The 20,844-nt window shown below is 37.9% G+C and overlaps 1 protein-coding gene across 1 annotated transcript; it reads right to left on the bottom strand.

The window, feature by feature from the left end:
• Positions 1-11,780: 11,780 nt before the first annotated feature.
• LOC100378782 (uncharacterized) lies at positions 11,781-12,113 on the bottom strand. Its single transcript, XM_002739579.2, has one exon. It carries the CDS (start codon positions 12,111-12,113, stop codon positions 11,781-11,783), a length of 333 nt encoding a protein of 110 aa, XP_002739625.1.
• Positions 12,114-20,844: the final 8,731 nt, after the last annotated feature.

Genomic DNA, 20,844 nt, shown 5'->3' with positions numbered 1-20,844 from the left:
AGGTGAGAATTAGAGATGTACTATGGCAGGTGAGAATTAGAGATGTACTATGGCAGGTGAGAATTAGTGATGTACTATGGCAGGTGAGAATTAGACATGTACTATGGCAGGTGAGAATTAGAGATGTACTATGGCAGGTGAGAATTAGAGATGTACTATGGCAGGTGAGAATTAGAGATGTACTATGGCTGGTGAGAATTAGACATGTACTATGGCAGGTGAGAATTAGAGATGTACTATGGCAGAAGAGAATTAGAGATGTACTATGGCAGGTGAGAATTAGAGATGTACTATGGCAGGTGAGAATTAGAGATGTACTATGGCAGGTGAGAATTAGAGATGTACTATGGCAGGTGAGAATTAGAGATGTACTATGGCAGGTGAGAATTAGACATGTACTATGGCAGGTGAGAATTAGAGATGTACTATGGCAGGTGAGATTTAGAGATGTACTATGGCAGGTGAGAATTAGAGATGTACTATGGCTGGTGAGAATTAGACATGTACTATGGCAGGTGAGAATTAGAGATGTACTATGGCAGAAGAGAATTAGAGATGTACTATGGCAGGTGAGAATTAGAGATGTACTATGGCAGGTGAGAATTAGAGATGTACTATGGCAGAAGAGAATTAGAGATGTACTATGGCAGGTGAGTATTAGACATGTACTATGGCAGGTGAGAATTAGAGATGTACTATGGCTGGTGAGAATTAGACATGTACTATGGCAGGTGAGAATTAGAGATGTACTATGGCAGAAGAGAATTAGAGATGTACTATGGCAGGTGAGAATTAGAGATGTACTATGGCAGGTGAGAATTAGAGATGTACTATGGCAGGTGAGAATTAGAGATGTACTATGGCAGAAGAGAATTAGAGATGTACTATGGCAGGTGAGAATTAGAGATGTACTATGGCAGGTGAGAATTAGAGATGTACTATGGCAGAAGAGAATTAGAGATGTACTATGGCAGGTGAGTATTAGACATGTACTATGGCAGGTGAGAATTAGAGATGTACTATGGCTGGTGAGAATTAGACATGTACTATGGCAGGTGAGAATTAGAGATGTACTATGGCAGAAGAGAATTAGAGATGTACTATGGCAGGTGAGAATTAGAGATGTACTATGGCAGGTGAGAATTAGAGATGTACTATGGCAGGTGAGAATTAGAGATGTACTATGGCAGGTGAGAATTAGAGATGTACTATGGCAGGTGGGAATTAGAGATGTACTATGGCAGGTGAGAATTAGAGATGTGCTATGGCTGGTGAGAATTAGAGATGTACTATGGCAGGTGAGAATTAGAGATGTGCTATGGCAGGTGAGAATTAGAGATGTTCTATTGCAGGAGAGAATTAGAGATGTACTATGGCAGGTGAGAATTAGAGATGTACTATGGCTGGTGAGAATTAGAGATGTACTATGGCAGGTGAGAATTAGAGATGTACTATGGCAGGTGAGAATTAGAGATGTACTATGGCAGAAGAGAATTAGAGATGTACTATGGCAGGTGAGAATTAGACATGTACTATGGCAGGTGAGAATTAGAGATGTACTAAGGCTGGTGAGAATTAGACATGTACTATGGCAGGTGAGAATTAGAGATGTACTATGGCAGAAGAGAATTAGAGATGTACTATGGCAGGTGAGAATTAGAGATGTACTATGGCAGGTGAGAATTAGAGATGTACTATGGCAGGTGAGAATTAGAGATGTACTATGGCACGTGAGAATTAGAGATGTACTATGGCAGGTGGGAATTAGAGATGTACTATGGCAGGTGAGAATTAGAGATGTGCTATGGCTGGTGAGAATTAGAGATGTACTATGGCAGGTGAGAATTAGAGATGTGCTATGGCAGGTGAGAATTAGAGATGTTCTATTGCAGGAGAGAATTAGAGATGTACTATGGCAGGTGAGAATTAGAGATGTGCTACAGCAGGTGAGAATTAGAGATGTACTATGGCAGGTGAGAATTAGAGATGTACTATGGCAGGTGAGAATTAGAAATGTACTATGGCAGGTGAGAATTAGAGATGTACTATGGCAGGTGAGAATTAGAGATGTACTATGGCAGGTGAGAATTAGAGATGTACTATGGCAGGTGAGAATTAGAGATGTACTATGGCAGGTGAGAATTAGAGATGTACTATGGCAGGTGAGAATTAGAGATGTACTATGGCAGGTGAGAATTAGAGATGTACTACAGCAGGTGAGAATTAGAGATGTACTATGGCAGGTGAGAATTAGAGATGTACTATGGCAGGTGAGAATTAGAGATGTACTATGGCAGGTGAGAATTAGAGATGTACTATGGCAGGTGAGAATTAGAGATGTACTATGGCAGGTGAGAATTAGAGATGTACTATGGCAGGTGAGAATTAGAGATGTACTATGGCAGGTGAGAATTAGACATGTACTATGGCAGGTGAGAATTAGAGATGTACTATGGCAGGTGAGAATTAGAGATGTACTATGGCAGGTGAGAATTAGAGATGTACTATGGCAGGTGAGAATTAGAGATGTACTATGGCAGGTGAGAATTAGAGATGTACTATGGCAGGTGAGAATTAGAGATGTACTATGGCAGGTGAGAATTAGAGATGTACTATGGCAGGTGAGAATTAGAGATGTACTATGGAAGGTGAGAATTAGAGATGTGCTATGGCAGGTGATAATTAGAGATGTACTATGGCAGGTGAGAATTAGAGATGTACTATGGCAGGTGAGAATTAGAGATGTACTGTGGCAGGTGAGAATTAGAGATTTTCTATGGCAGGTGGGAATTAGAGATGTACTATGGCAGGTGAGAATTAGAGATGTACTATGGCAGGTGAGAATTAGAGATGTACTATGGCAGGTGAGAATTAGAGATGTACTATGGCAGGTGAGAATTAGAGATGTACTATGGCAGGTGAGAATTAGAGATGTACTATGGCAGGTGAGAATTAGAGATGTACTATGGCAGGTGAGAATTAGAGATGTACTATGGCAGGTGAGAATTAGAGATGTACTATGGCAGGTGAGAATTAGAGATGTACTATGGCAGGTGAGAATTAGAGATGTGCTACGGCAGGTGAGAATTAGAGATGTACTATGGCAGGTGAGAATTAGAGATGTACTATGGCAGGTGAGAATTAGAGATCTACTATGGCAGGTGTAAATTAGAGATGTACTGCGGCAGGTGAGAATTAGAGATGTACTATGGCAGGTGAGAATTAGAGATGTACTATGGCAGGTGAGAATTAGAGATGTACTATGGCAGGTGAGAATTAGAGATGTACTATGGCAGGTGAGAATTAGAGATGTACTATGACAGGTGAGAATTAGAGATGTACTATGGCAGGTGAGAATTAGAGATGTACTATGGCAGGTGAGAATTAGAGATGTACTATGGCAGGTGAGAATTAGAGATGTACTATGGCAGGTGAGAATTAGAGATGTGCTACGGCAGGTGAGAATTAGAGATGTACTATGGCAGGTGAGAATTAGAGATGTACTATGGCAGGTGAGAATTAGAGATGTACTATGGCAGGTGAGAATTAGAGATGTGCTACGGCAGGTGAGAATTAGAGATGTACTATGGCAGGTGAGAATTAGAGATGTACTATGGCAGGTGAGAATTAGAGATGTACTATGGCAGGTGAGAATTAGAGATGTACTATGGCAGGTGAGAGATGTACTATGGCAGGTGAGAATTAGAGATGTACTATGGCAGGTGAGAATTAGAGATGTACTATGGCAGGTGAGAATTAGAGATGTACTATGGCAGGTGAGAATTAGAGATGTACTACGGCAGGTGAGAATTAGAGATGTACTATGGCAGGTGAGAATTAGAGATGTACTATGGCAGGTGAGATTTAGAGATGTACTATGGCAGGTAATAATTAGAGATGTACTATGGCAGGTGAGATTTAGAGATGTACTATGGCAGGTAATAATTAGAGATGTACTATGGCAGGTGAGAATTAGAGATGTACTATGGCAGGTGAGAATTTGAGATGTGCTATGGCAGGTGAGAATTAGAGATGTACTACGGCAGGTGAGAATTAGAGATGTACTACGGCAGGTGAGAATTAGAGATGTACTATGGCAGGTGAGAATTAGAGATGTACTATGGCAGGTGAGATTTAGAGATGTACTATGGCAGGTAATAATTAGAGATGTGCTATGGCAGGTGAGAATTAGAGATGTACTATGGCAGGTGAGAATTTGAGATGTGCTATGGCAGGTGAGAATTAGACATGTACTATGGCAGGTGAGAATTTGAGATGTGCTATGGCAGGTGAGAATTAGACATGTACTATGGCAGGTGAGAATTAGAGATGTACTATGGCAGGTGAGAATTAGAGATGTACTATGGCAGGTGGGAATTAGAGATGTACTATGGCAGGTGAGAATTAGACATGTACTATGGCAGGTGAGAATTTGAGATGTGCTATGGCAGGTGAGAATTAGACATGTACTATGGCAGGTGAGAATTAGAGATGTACTATGACAGGTGAGAATTAGAGATGTACTATGGCAGGTGAGAATTAGAGATGTGCTATGGCAGGTGGGAATTAGAGATGTACTATGGCAGGTGAGAATTTGAGATGTGCTATGGCAGGTGGGAATTAGAGATGTACTATGGCAGGTGAGAATTAGACATGTACTATGGCAGGTGAGAATTAGACATGTACTATGGCAGGTGAGAATTAGAGATGTACTATGGCAGGTGAGAATTTGAGATGTGCTATGGCAGGTGAGAATTAGACATGTACTATGGCAGGTGAGAATTTGAGATGTGCTATGGCAGGTGAGAATTAGACATGTACTATGGCAGGTGAGAATTAGAGATGTACTATGACAGGTGAGAATTAGAGATGTACTATGGCAGGTGAGAATTAGAGATGTACTATGGCAGGTGAGAATTAGAGATGTACTATGGCAGGTGAGAATTAGAGATGTACTATGGCAGGTGAGAATTAGAGATGTACTATGGCAGGTGAGAATTAGAGATGTACTATGGCAGGTGAGAATTTGAGATGTGCTATGGCAGGTGAGAATTAGACATGTACTATGGCAGGTGAGAATTTGAGATGTGCTATGGCAGGTGAGAATTAGAGATGTACTATGGCAGGTGAGAATTAGACATGTACTATGGCAGGTGAGAATTAGAGATGTACTATGACAGGTGAGAATTAGAGATGTACTATGGCATGTGAGAATTAGAGATGTACTATGGCAGGTGAGAATTAGAGATGTACTATGGCAGGTGAGAATTAGAGATGTACTATGGCAGGTGAGAATTAGAGATGTACTATGGCAGGTGAGAATTAGAGATGTACTATGGCAGGTGAGAATTAGAGATGTACTATGGCAGGTGAGAATTAGAGATGTACTATGGCAGGTGAATTAGAGATGTACTATGGCAGGTGAGAATTAGACATGTACTATGGCAGGTGGGAATTAGAGATGTACTATGGCAGGTGAGATTTAGAGATGTACTATGGCAGGTGAGAATTAGAGATGTACTATGGCAGGTGAGAATTAGAGATGTACTATGGCTGGTGAGAATTAGAGATGTACTATGGCAGGTGAGAATTAGAGATGTACTATGGCAGGTGAATTAGAGATGTACTATGGAAGGTGAGAATTAGACATGTACTATGGCAGGTGAGAATTAGAGATGTACTATGGCAGGTGATAATTAGAGATGTACTATGGCTGGTGAGAATTAGAGATGTACTATGGCAGGTGAGAATTAGAGATGTACTATGGCAGGTGAATTAGAGATGTACTATGGCAGGTGAGAATTAGACATGTACTATGGCAGGTGGGAATTAGAGATGTACTATGGCAGGTGGGAATTAGAGATGTACTATGGCAGGTGGGAATTAGAGATGTACTATGGCAGGTGAGAATTAGAGATGTACTATGGCAGGTGAGAATTAGAGATGTACTATGGCAGGTGAGAATTAGAGATGTACTATGGCAGGTGAGAATTAGAGATGTACTATGGCAGGTGAGAATTAGAGATGTACTATGGCAGGTGAGAATTAGAGATGTACTATGGCAGGTGAGAATTAGAGATGTACTATGACAGGTGAGAATTAGAGATGTACTATGGCTGGTGAGAATTAGAGATGTACTATGGCAGGTGAGAATTAGAGATGTACTATGGCAGGTGAATTAGAGATGTACTATGGCAGGTGAGAATTAGACATGTACTATGGCAGGTGGGAATTAGAGATGTACTATGGCAGGTGGGAATTAGAGATGTACTATGGCAGGTGGGAATTAGAGATGTACTATGGCAGGTGGGAATTAGAGATGTACTATGGCAGGTGAGAATTAGAGATGTACTATGGCAGGTGAGAATTAGAGATGTACTATGGCAGGTGAGAATTAGAGATGTACTATGGCAGGTGAGAATTAGAGATGTACTATGGCAGGTGAGAATTAGAGATGTACTATGGCAGGTGAGAATTAGAGATGTACTATGGCAGGTGAGAATTAGAGATGTACTATGGCAGGTGAGAATTAGAGATGTACTATGGCAGGTGAGAATTAGAGATGTACTATGGCAGGTGAGAATTAGAGATGTACTATGGCAGGTGAGAATTAGAGATGTACTATGGCAGGTGAGAATTAGAGATGTACTATGGCAGGTGAGAATTAGAGATGTACTATGGCAGGTGAGAATTAGAGATGTACTATGGCAGGTGAGAATTAGAGATGTACTATGGCAGGTGAGAATTAGAGATGTACTATGGCAGGTGAGAATTAGAGATGTACTATGGCAGGTGAGAATTAGAGATGTACTATGGCAGGTGAGAATTAGAGATGTACTATGGCAGGTGAGAATTAGAGATGTACTATGGCAGGTGAGAATTAGAGATGTACTATGGCAGGTGAGAATTAGACATGTACTATGGCAGGTGAGAATTAGAGATGTGCTATGGCAGGTGAGAATTAGAGATGTACTATGGCAGGTGAGAATTAGAGATGTACTATGGCAGGTGAGAATTAGACATGTACTATGGCAGGTGAGAATTAGAGATGTGCTATGGCAGGTGAGAATTAGAGATGTACTACGGCAGGTGAGAATTAGAGATGTACTATGGCAGGTGAGAATTAGAGATGTGCTATGGCAGGTGAGAATTAGAGATGTACTATGGCAGGTGAGAATTAGAGATGTACTATGGCAGGTGAGAATTAGAGATGTACTATGGCAGGTGAGAATTAGAGATGTACTATGGCAGGTGAGAATTAGAGATGTACTATGGCAGGTGAGAATTAGAGATGTACTATGGCAGGTGAGAATTAGAGATGTACTATGGCAGGTGAGAATTAGAGATGTACTATGGCAGGTGAGAATTAGAGATGTACTATGGCAGGTGAGAATTAGAGATGTACTATGGCAGGTGAGAATTAGAGATGTACTATGGCAGGTGAGAATTAGAGATGTACTATGGCAGGTGAGAATTAGAGATGTACTATGGCAGGTGAGAATTAGAGATGTACTATGGCAGGTGAGAATTAGAGATGTACTATGGCAGGTGAGAATTAGAGATGTACTATGGCAGGTGAGAATTAGAGATGTACTATGGCAGGTGAGAATTAGACATGTACTATGGCAGGTGAGAATTAGAGATGTGCTATGGCAGGTGAGAATTAGAGATGTACTATGGCAGGTGAGAATTAGAGATGTACTATGGCAGGTGAGAATTAGACATGTACTATGGCAGGTGAGAATTAGAGATGTGCTATGGCAGGTGAGAATTAGAGATGTACTACGGCAGGTGAGAATTAGAGATGTACTATGGCAGGTGAGAATTAGAGATGTGCTATGGCAGGTGAGAATTAGAGATGTACTACGGCAGGTGAGAATTAGAGATGTACTATGGCAGGTGAGAATTAGAGATGTACTATGGCAGGTGAGAATTAGAGATGTACTATGGCAGGTGAGAATTAGAGATGTACTATGGCAGGTGAGAATTAGAGATGTACTATGGCAGGTGAGAATTAGAGATGTACTATGGCAGGTGAGAATTAGAGATGTATTATGGCAGGTGAGAATTAGAGATGTACTATGGCAGGTGAGAATTAGAGATGTACTATGGCAGGTGAGAATTAGAGATGTACTATGGCAGGTGAGAATTAGAGATGTACTATGGCAGGTGAGAATTAGAGATGTACTATGGCAGGTGAGAATTAGAGATGTACTATGGCAGGTGAGAATTAGAGATGTACTATGGCAGGTGAGAATTAGAGATGTACTATGGCAGGTGAGAATTAGAGATGTACTATGGCAGGTGAGAATTAGAGATGTACTATGGCAGGTGAGAATTAGAGATGTACTATGGCAGGTGAGAATTAGAGATGTACTATGGCAGGTGAGAATTAGAGATGTACTATGGCAGGTGAGAATTAGAGATGTACTATGGCAGGTGAGAATTAGAGATGTACTATGGCAGGTGAGAATTAGACATGTACTATGGCAGGTGAGAATTAGAGATGTGCTATGGCAGGTGAGAATTAGAGATGTACTATGGCAGGTGAGAATTAGAGATGTACTATGGCAGGTGAGAATTAGACATGTACTATGGCAGGTGAGATTTAGAGATGTACTATGGCAGGTGAGAATTAGAGATGTACTATGGCAGGTGAGAATTAGAGATGTACTATGGCAGGTGAGAATTAGAGATGTGCTACGGCAGGTGAGAATTAGAGATGTACTATGGCAGGTGAGAATTAGAGATGTACTATGGCAGGTGAGAATTAGACATGTACTATGGCAGGTGAGAATTAGAGATGTGCTACGGCAGTGGTCTATGAGTGGTCTATGATCCCCGGATTTTGTTGTGTATGATCCCCGGTTTGAGTGGTGTATGATCCCTGGATAGAGTGATGTATGATCACCGGATTGAGTTGTGTATGATCCCTGGATAAAGTAGTGTATGATCCCCGGATTGAGTTGTGTATGATCCCCGGATTGAGTGGTGTATGATCCCCGGATATAGTAGTGTATGATCCCCGGATTGAGTTGTGCATGATCCCCGGATAGAGTGATGTATGATCCCCGGATTGAGTGGTGTATGCTCCATGGATAGAGTAGTGTATGATCCCCGGATTGAGTTGTGTATGATCCGCGGATTGAGCGGTGTATGATCCATGGATAGAGTAGTGTATGATCCCCGGATTTAGTTGTGTATGATCCCCGGATTGAGTGGTGTATGATCCCCGGATAGAGTAGTGTATGATCCCCGGATAGAGTGATGTATGATCCCCGAATTTAGTTGTGTATGATCACCGGATTGAGTGATGTATGATCCATGGATAGAATAGTGTATGATCCCCGGATTGAGTGGTGTATGATCCCCGGATTGAGTGGTGTATGATCCGCGGATTGAGTGGTGTATGATCCCCGGATTGAGTGGTGTATGATCCATGGATAGAATACTGTGGAATACTTTATTTTCGCTGGAATTAATTTTCGCTGAAAAGGCTTTTTGGGCGTTTTGTGTAGAATTTATTTTCACTGATTTTTGATGAGTTTAATGTAAAATATATTTGAAAAAAGTATATTCGCTGGATTTTATTTTCACGGAATCATCCCTTCAGCGAAAACAGCGAAAATAAATTCCAAGCGAAAATAAAGTATTCTACAGTAGTGTATGATCCCCGGATTGAGTGGTGTATGATCCCCGGATTGAGTTGTGTATGATCGCCGGATTGAGTTGTGTATGATCCCTGGATTGAGTGGTGTATGATTCCCGGTGTACAAAGGTACCCCCCCCCCATCTCACACACTAAGGTAACCAATCTTACAAAGGTTACCCCATCTCACACACTAATGTCGTCAATCTTACAAAGGTCGCCCATCTCACATTGAGGTCATCAATCTCACAAAAGTCATCCCATCTCACACACTAAGGTCATCAATCTCACAAAGTCACCCCATCTTACACACTAAGGTCATCAATCTTGCAAAGGTCGCCCATCTCACACACTAAGGTCATCAATCTCCCAAAGGTCACCCATCTCACACACTAAGGTCATCAATCTCACGAAAGTCGCCCATCTCACACACTAAGGTCATCAATCTTACAAAGGTCACCCCATCTCACACACTAAAATCATCAATCTCACAAAAGCAACCATCTCACATACTAAGGTCATCAATCTTACAATGGTAACCCCATCTCACACACTAATGTCATCAATCTTACAAAGATCGCACATCTCACACACTAAGGTCATCAATCTTACAAAGATCGCACATCTCACACACTAAGGTCATCAATCTCACATAGGTCGCCCATCTCACACACTAATGTCATCAATCTTACAAAGGTCGCCCCATCTCATACACTAGGGTCATCAAGCTCACAAAGGTTACCTCATCTCACACACTATAAAGGTCATCAGTCTTACACAGGTCACCCATCTCACACACTAAGGTCATCGATCTTACAAATGTCAGCCCATCTCACACACTAAGGTCATCAAGCTCACCCAGGGCATTCACCTCAGCAAGGTGACATCCACTATGGGAACAAAATTAAATGCGTGCAACATCCTCAGTTAACTGCTTTTATTATTTCAGTGAAAATGTCTCCATAAATTGAAAAATTTTGAATGTCCACATATATCACCACCATGCAAAAATAAAAAAAAACGTTATTAAGTTGTTGATATATAAGGAGGTCGGAAGACGAATTTATAATATCGTGATTTAGATTAAGCACAGCCAGACAGTTCCTTGAACCTTATTTCAGTTGTAATTCTCTAAATTTTACTACTTCTTAATTAGTATGCAGCTATGTAAAATCAGGTTAATATTGGGGTTATACAAAATATATATTGTGATTAAATTCGAGTTTTGTGGGCCCCAAAAAACCCTGTAGTCTCTTTCCTGGAACACCTTTTTTTATTAGGGCTGTTGATTTATAACATATGTACTTAGAGCAGAAAAATGCATGTTGGTACATATGTTATGCGTGCTGACTAAACCGCCCGCTTTGTAATTGTGAAATATGTCATTTGTTCATAACAACCAATCGGCAATACAAGTTCTGTCCGAGCCACGTGACATGCATGTTACAGTTTTTGGCAGCGGGGGTTTATAGGCCAACGATGACTACTAGCACTACATTTATACAAATATATATTATATAAGAATTGTTGAATATATTCTGAATCTGAATAATGTTGAAAAAGTAACACAAGACAAGTTCAAGTGCCTGTAGATGATGATAACAAGTCAGGTAACTTGCCAAGCGATAAACTTGAAACTGTATACTTGTAGTAATAACAAAAGTTAGTGTTCACGGAGGCACGTAATTTGGCAATCCTGAATCAACGGGTATATTGTTCTTGGTAAAAACGTGCAACGTGGGGAGAACGCGATTCATCAAAGCACCATATTGGTGCAATCGAAACTCGTTATTTTACGCCCATCAATTGACCGTTCGTTGACCGCTAACTCGGTCAGGGACATTTCAAATGAGCGCACAATAACGAGAGTATGTAGAGTGGGCAAGGCAGCCAGGGCAGCCAATCTCAGATTCTTCGAAGTTCAATCACATCAATGGATAGACGAAGCGAAAGGTTGTCTACAAAATCAATTACAAAGGAAGAGCGGAGGGTAGAATCAAACTGATAATGGATATACATGTGGATATAGCAGGAAGAGGCGTATTCTATGAAACATCTAAAATATGGTCAGAGGCAGCTTGTAATTCAAGTCTGGTCGGATCGCGCTGACCGCACCCTATTTTTCCAGCTATTAAGTGCGAGCCATCGAAGATCCAAATGGCGATGGAATATTCATCTCTTGGGCGTCTTGCATCAAACTGCAGGGGTAACACCAACATGCGAGACATAGATCACCGATAAAACCTCCCTCTATGCCCTTCTGCTCACGCACTTTTCCTCGTATTGAGGCACGGGCCCAGATGTCGAGGAGAGGAACAAAAACAGACAGTCCACATAACAAGCAGTCATCGCCGACGGCTTCTGCTACCTTTCCTTGCGTGTAGCATGGTGCGAAGTAAGTGACAACACACAGGCCAAGGTTGTTGAAACAACTGAAAAGACCATTATTGTATTCGTTTGGCATGATGACTCTGTGACGAAGAATTCGTGCGGCGAAGAGACGAGTAAAATTATCGACTCCTACAATTCAGGCAGTAAAAAGTGATAGCGTAGCTGTTTTAATATGATGGTCGGCATGCATTCTGGGTATTCGGTGACGTCAGACTTGGATAGCCATACATGGTGAAAGTAAGGGTTGTACCCCTTCATGTGCCTGTACTTAAGAAATAATTGACTCAATTCAATTTCATACTTCTGCTTTCGTTGTTCACAAACGTCCACGACGATTCAATTGTTGCAAATACACCTCGTGAAACATCGTTTGTTCTATACCGTCCAGTTCTTGGTAAATACTAAATGATGTCAGCCCGGCTGGGTGTCAGTTGAGTAAAGCAATCCTGGAATTCCTTCACGGATCGTTTCATATAACGAGGAAAGACAGTACATTGTTAGCTGTGCAATTTTTCTCCTCTGCTTTTATAAAGAGTTTGCGGCTTTGGGTATGGGTAATATTTGTATTTTCCACGATTCACGTTGCAAAGAAAGGATAGTTGTCTAACTGGTCCACTACTAAAGTGTCTCCAGGCTTCGGTAGTTAATAACAATAAGCCACCCGAGTCGATAGAGATATTGCATCAAGCCATGATAATATTCATGTTGTCACTTTAGATATAATAGTTTAAATATTTTATTAGTCAATTATATTTGTTCTGTATATTTTGTTATACTATGATGTGCTCAGGCTGTAATTTAAATTACGGTTCAATGTGCGCATGACACATTCAGTTATAAGTAACCACTTAGTGAGTGCAGAACTACTGCTCTAGTATTTAATGGCAACAAACTCCAAAGATACTAGGCTTACAGCAGGTTGATATGGCTCCGAGTCCCAGTTTGAGATGCATACTGTAAAAGAAACACCAAAGCAATCAGGCTAGCCTTTTTCAAGAAAATTAGCAAAATTTACATAGGTTTACATATAAAGTATCGAAGCTGACAGTTTACATGAATAAGCCGAAAAAAAAAATATTTACCAAACATTTCAAAAGTATTCCATAAATATTATTATAATAATAATTAAAGTTATCATCATATAAGAAAAAAAAGAGATACATTGTTCTAATTGATGTCGTGTTATATCTCGCCACACAATTTGTTTATAAAAAGAAATGTTTTATATATATGGGTATATGTTGTTTTTTCTATGGGTTTCTATGAGAACCAGAAGTCAATGCGATGCACGACGCTCGAGCTATATTGTGGGACAAATTCAACAAAATGCAGTCTTAGTTTTCCGACGAATATAAAAATAAATTGTAGATAACTAACACTTCACTTCAAGGGTGGGAGATAAACTGCTCTGACCAATTCTCACATATGGCAGTGATCTATGGGGAGATGATATTGCACTAAAATCACCAATTGAAGATGTACATATAAATTATCGTCGTTTTCTCTTGGGACATCCAAAAACACCACAACAATGGGCTTATACGGTGGACTTGGACCAATGGGAAGGCCAATTCCACTGGCCGAAATTCATTCACTAACGAATTCGACTTTGGGGGAACCTTGGTTAAGGTCCACGGGTGCTTGTGTTCGAGACAACCGAGCCTGGTTGATGCCAGTATAGCGCAGCCGCACAGCCCTATCATGTAGTCCCAAATATGACTTCTGTGTCAGCACTAGCACTTGCAATTTGCACCTACAAAAAATGTCAGGAGAGACAACTGTGACATTAAACTGTCGCCTGGCACAAAAAAACATTTAAAAAAAAACTTGGAAAAGTTAATTACATATCGACAATCGATCAAAAAAAAATTAAGAACATACAAAAAACAATTTTGCTTTTGAAACCTACCTTGTTACCCTGCAAAATATTGAGATGCCCGAAAATTTAACAAAATTCCGCCTCGTCAGTGACCAAAACTTGAAAATTAAGTCTTGGCAGACATGAAGGAATGTCCCTTACCAACAAAATCAAGTAGAAGATGAGTACTATCTAATGATGCCACGCAAAAGTTATACCCCCGAAAGAAAGGTCTTATTTGAAATGGCAAAAACCAAAATTTTAAAATTTTTTCACCAAAGATACAATTCATGGCCTTGCTAAACAACTGTGGTCTAACACTCTCTGTAGCAAGAAGTGTTTTGAAATAAGACAGCAACCCCGGAATAATTTTCTTTCACAGTTAAGTTTTGCATATTTTCATAGTATAATAATATAGTCTTGGTATTATTATTTTTTAATGTATTAGCTTAGTTTTTTAACCTTTTATTCTTTCCTAAACATTGCCAATCCCCGATCAAACTGCCGATGATTTAGCATACCTGACAAAATTGAGACCTAGGGAAATGTATTATTTAGCAAATGCATTCACAAGTTTGAAATCAGCATCCCAAAATATACATGTACCTGAAAAGGTGTGTCTGGCAAATGTCCCTCCACTATGACACCATGCCTTACTGGTTCTGTTGACGGTAATTTGGCGACAACAATGCTTTACTTTCAAATCTAGGCAACACGAACCACTTAATGTCTGGAATCGGAATCAAGTGTGGCCATGACCTGCTGAAAAGCCAACTTTTCTTGCCTTTATATCCTTCGTTTTTTTGCACAATTGGAAATTTCACGCAACATTCCCTTTCAATTTGTTGATATTTTGTTACTTAATGACGATATATTCAAGTTTCGACGAAATAGTCATTCAACGAAACGAACTATTAGTAGAACGGACTTTCAACGAAACGGAATTCATGGAAACCGACTTTCAACGAAACACAGATTATGCAGATTAATATTATCACAGTTCCTTCCTTGTTGGGCCTGTGATATGATGCAATATATCAGCTAGACTGAAAGTTGATATACTACGACTACTAGATGTTACCGTGATGTCACAGAAACATGTGACGCGATGAAAGTGGAAACGCATAGCAGTCTATACTGCCAGTATTGTTACCGTAACAATCGCACAATCGCCGGCTGTTGGTAGGAAATCTTGATTGTTCATGGAATGACCCGTATAATCTATCACACTTTATTTAAACCGATGTGGGATGAATACGTTCCACAGTCTACCCACACATATAAGCGGATGAGTTCACATGAATATCGCAAAGGGATTACAGCTTGAATGCAGGACACATTTAGACGTGTTCTATCTATAGTTCTATATATTCTACCACAGGGGACTGCCCATTTAAAACATCCATCCAGGCGGGCCCGGTTGATTGGAAGGCAGTCTGAGGTTCCTAGTTGTATTAAAGTATTTAAAGGGACTAAAATTGTTCACGTTTTTAATACGGTAACCATTAAAACAACAAATAATCTGTCACTTGATGAAGTGTACTTTCTTCAATGAAATTATGCATGACCGTTTGGTGTTCACAAGGTTGTTATAAATAACAGCTTCATCATTCTGGGACTCAAAAATAACGCATTTGGGTGAAACATACATACAAAATGAAAACTATGTTGAAAACATTAAAGATGAAAGTGGTTTGAACACTTTAAAGAACCGAATTCTTCCGGACAGATAAGAGACTATAACCAAGATGCAGACATTGACCTATTAGAGTGGAGCTCTCAGACAGTAGATATGCTTGACAAAAATATTTCAAAACTTGAGATACAAAACGAAATAAATAAGCAGAAAGCTGGAAAAAGCCCAGGTCTGAATAAAATTAAAAACGAAATGCTGAAAACAGGCAGACATATTTTAATAAAGCCTTTCCAAAAATTATTCAATCTTATTTTATCTAGTGGCAAGTATCCAAGTAGCTGGAATACAGGTATCATTAAACCCATCTATAAAAAAGGTGACAAACAGACCCTAGCAACTACAGGGCAATCACCCTTCTGAGCACATTAAGTAAACTATTCACATCAATTCAGAAACAACGTCTAACCAACTATATACAGGACAATAAAATAATAATTAAGGAACAAATTGGGTTCATGCCAAAATTTGGAACAAGAGATCACATATTTGTATTTAAACAACTGGTCACAAAATATCTTAACAACAAGAAATACATTTTTGCATGTTTTATTGACTTCAAAAAAGCATTTGACTCAGTGTGGCACCCTGGACTAATGTACAAATTAAGAAAAAATTGTATCACAGGAAAATTTTACAAAGAACATATAAACATCTTTGCGAAATAATACACTGCCATGTTTACTATACGCAGATGACTTAATTCTACTATCAGAAAGCAGCTCAGGTTTGCAGAATGCAAATTTACTGCAAAAAATGGAAATTAAGCATTAATATTAATAAATCAAAAATCCTGATATTCAACAAAAGTGGCAAACACATTGAAAACCAAAATTTTCACATAGAAGGTGTAGAACTAGAATGAGTGTCAACATACACTTATCTTGGAATTAAATTTAAAACAAATGGTAAATTTGACTTGGCTCAAGAAGATCTTAAAAATAGAGCTATAAAAAAGCATGCTTCAAAATGAAACAGTTATTATTCTCAGATACCATACCATAAAAATATACGTTAAAATGTTTGATACCATGATAAAACCAATACTTTTATACTGTGCAGAAATCTGCCCAGACAGTATAATTAAACACCAAAAGATGTATATGAATATCATGTCACCAATGGAACAATTGAAATACAACATGAAATACTGCAAATACCTACTCAAAGTTAACAGCAAAGCGACCAATGTGGCATGTCTTTTAGAATTAGGAAGGTATCCATTAATTACAACAGGTATAAAACAGATGATCAAATACTGGTCTCGAATAAAAAAAATGCCTGAAAATTCTCTGGTTTATGAAGCATACAGTCTTGGCTTAGAACTAGACAACTCTGGCACCTACAACTGGGTTTCCGGGTTAAAACTTATACTTAAAGATATAGATATAGACCATTTGTGGCAGGAAGAAAAAAAGCAAAATGTGAACAATGTAAATATAGATAAAATAATATCAGAAAAACTAAAAACAAAGTTTGAAAAAAATTATAAACAGATTTTAGACAATGATAACAAAGGGAAAAATCACAAAAATAAATTGCGCACTTACAGAGAACTGAAAACATACTTTGGCTTTGAAAACTACTTACACATAGTCAAAAATACTCATCACAGGTCATCAACGACAAAATTGAGGATTAGTGCTCACAGACTAAAAATAGAGACTTGGAGATATAACAACACAGATATATCTGACAGAAAATGTCTATGTTGTGAAAATAACGCCATAGAGGACGAAGTACATTTTCTTTTAACATGTGATCTCTACGCCGAAGAAAGAAAAAAACTTTATCAGCTGTTATCACCCCAACACTTAGCAAACAATAAAGAAAAATTAAAATATATTTTAAATAATAAAGATGAGAAAATAATAATACAAATAGCAAAATACATAGAGAACGGTTTCAAAACAAGAGAGGAAAAACTGAAAACTTTATAGTCAGCTATCTCAAGATAAGGTCATGTACATGCAATAGTAATCTAAACATTCACCAACACAAATGTGGAAAACAATCCAATTTACTTTACCATTATTTTTTTTTCTCTAGTCTAATTTGCTAGGTGTTTTTTATTGACTCCCGTGTGCGAAGCACAAAAGGGAGTCTTTGCAGTTACCCTGTCTGTATGTATGTATGTATGTCACTTTTTTTGTTTCACCGTTATCTCAAGAACCACTAATCAAATTTTGATGAAACTTGGTACATAGATGCTCTGGGATAATGCGCAGAGTTGATTAGGTTTTGGTAAAAATCTATGAATATTAATTACCTAATTTGCATGATAATTAGCTGATTTTTAGCTGTTCCAAGACTGTTCCACTGATATCTAAAGAACCACTCATTGGATTTTGATGAAATTTGGCACATGGATGCTCTGAACTAGTGCGTAGATTTGATTAGTTTTGGGTAAAATCTATGAATATTAATTACCTAATTTGCATGATAATTAACTGATTTTAAGCTGTTCTATGACTTTTCCACTGATTTTTGAAGAACCACTCATTGGATTTCAATGAAACTTGGCACATGGATGCTCTGAACTAATGCACAGATTTGATTAGTTTTGGGTATTATTATTTTTAATATTATTAATTACCTAATTTACATAATGATTAATCAATTTTCGGCTTTTCCACTGATTCTCAAGTACTAATCATAACATTTCAATATAACTTGGTACATAGGTGTCCTATGACACTGCACAGACCTGATGGTTTTTAGGGTAATATCAGTACATATTAATTACCTAATTTGCATAATTAATTAACTTTCAGCTTTTGATATTTCGAGTAGTAATGATCACGTTTCAATGAAACTTGGTACATAGTTACTTGAGGACTGTGCAGAGACCTAATTAGTTTTTTGGTAAATATTTGTGCATATTAATCACCTTATTAGCATAATTAGTTAATTTTCAGCTTTTCACCTGATATCTCAAGTACTAATCATCACATTTCAATGAGACTTGCGACATAGATATTCTAGGACTATGCAGAGACCTGATTAATTTTGAGATAAAAAATTGTGCCTATTAATTACCTAATTTGCATAATTAGTTAATTTTTTTGCTGTTCTATGGCTGTTGCACTGATGTCTAAAAACCACTCATTGGATTTCAATGAAACTTTTAAATAGTACCCATCACATTTCAATGAACCTAAGACTATGCACCATATTAGTTTTTGGTAAATATTTATGCTTCTTAATCACCAAATTAACATAATTAATTAATACTAATATCTCAAGTATTGATCATCACATTTGAATAAAACTTGGTACATAAATGCTCTAGGACAATAGACAGCCTGATTAATTTTGGGTTAAAATCTGTTCATATTAATTCTCTAATTAGCATAATAATTAATATTTTTTTGGTTCTAATCACATTCCAATGAAACTTGGTACATTGTGCAGACCTTATTAGTTTTACACTTAAATCTGTTCATATTAGTTACCTTATTTGCATAATTAGTTTTCAGCTATTCCATCAATATCTCAAGTATAAGTAATTTTGAATTAATTTTTAATGTGTCTCCAAAACTCTCAGCACACGGGAGTTCTTTCTAAGCTTTCTTTGATTTATTTATTTATTTTTATTTTCCTGTGTGTATTTTTATTCTCACTTTAATTGTTTGTTTGTCTTTATTCACATCTGTATTGCATTTTAGTCAAAATCCTAATAGGGATACGAACACAATAAAGATAATTATTATTATTACATCATCCCTTTCCTAAACATGTTTTATGTCAAACCAGTATATTAAATTGTCTGGGGTCAGAATTTATCCAGAGACAGTACAGGTTATTATAGCAGCATGCTTAGTAACTTTGTAATGTCTCAATCACAAACCAATTTTTTAACTCGTTTTTTTTACTTCCCTTGTTACAACCTTAAGTCAGTTTATTCAGTTTCAGGGCAGAATCACTGATCTTCACGTGCCAGATACAAGACCTTGCTTCAACCAATCAGATGGCTAGACTCAGACTAACCATGTAACATGTATTCAATGTCTACCATGATGAATTATAGGGCGGTGGTCGTCGTGCAGCTTGTGCTCAAATTACATGTAAATTTATTTTATACACATTGTCTACGTCACTATGAGTTCCATATTGAACAGGACATGACGTGACAACCACCGTCCTTTATGTGTCTGTACTTCATGGTGGCTGTCAGGTGATAATACCACACCTATCACTAGTATAAGTCTGCTTACATAGACCAAGTTACATGTATATCCATAGACAAAATATTTAATATGTTCCAGAATACAATAAATGCTTTTTTATTGGAGATTCACTTTTGATAGAGCAAATACAATAGTATGTAGTACTGTAGTAATATAGAGAAGATTTCAAATTAAATTGGTGCATCATACACTTCTTGTAATTCTGAATTTACTGCATTATCATAGTTTAAATTATCTGAACATCTGTATATGTTGTAGAAAATAGTACCAGTAATTGCATCTAATATTAAATGTATATAAATAAACCATGAAAAAATCATCCATTCTGAATGAAGACAGATTATGTCCAGGCCAAAAAAAATACATTTTACTTCTAGTTATCACATACGTTAGTTAGTTTGAAACCTTCGTTTTACCACAGTCTTTCTATCAGTGACAGAAATAATGTGGCCTCACTAATGTTTCGGCAATTTTGTATACTGGTAAAGTGAGCCTAATATGGTAGAACAAGGAAATACAAACATCAAAGGAATGATATTTCGTCTGATCACACTTTTTCCAGTAGTTTACATAACCTGCTTTTAAATATATCCCCCCTGATCAAATACATTCACAAAAGATAAGTTTAGACTTGTTTTTGATTGAAAATAAAGATATTCTTGATTACAAGTCACACAGAAATTGTCCGAGCTGTTTTGTAACAAGTTTTTCAAAAATACAATGTATATAATTCGTTCAAATTCCATTAGACTATGTGCCACTGTTAATGTGTTGTGTAGACATGTTTTTGTTTTTGAAATTCATCCATCAAAATTAATTAAAAATTTTGCTAAATTTTGTACATGTGCGATAGAAGTTGTTGTGGAATATGTCAAATGTCATCTTCTTGCACATTTAATGTTCAAAATTATATTTGAATTCCAAGAGGCATAATGTCAAAGAAAAGACTATAGTTGCCTGAATGTAAAGTTATAAAGCACAGACTAAAATAAAAATAGATGTGAATTACAGTGAAAATCAAAAGTCTACACCTCACAAGCATGACTTGAGAAAGCTGACATGC

This window comes from Saccoglossus kowalevskii, chromosome 6 (genome assembly GCF_978046115.1).
Source record: "Saccoglossus kowalevskii chromosome 6, keSacKowa6.1, whole genome shotgun sequence".
In the NCBI taxonomy this organism is placed as follows: domain Eukaryota; kingdom Metazoa; phylum Hemichordata; class Enteropneusta; family Harrimaniidae; genus Saccoglossus; species Saccoglossus kowalevskii.
The sequence above is the reverse complement of the archived record's forward strand: the minus strand, read 5'-3'. Positions and strand labels throughout refer to the sequence as shown.

What these genes read in the sequence shown, in the direction of transcription:
- LOC100378782 (XM_002739579.2), bottom strand. Translation starts at nt 12,113, where the DNA reads ATGCCAAACGAATACAATAATGGTCTTTTCAGTTGTTTCAACAACCTT.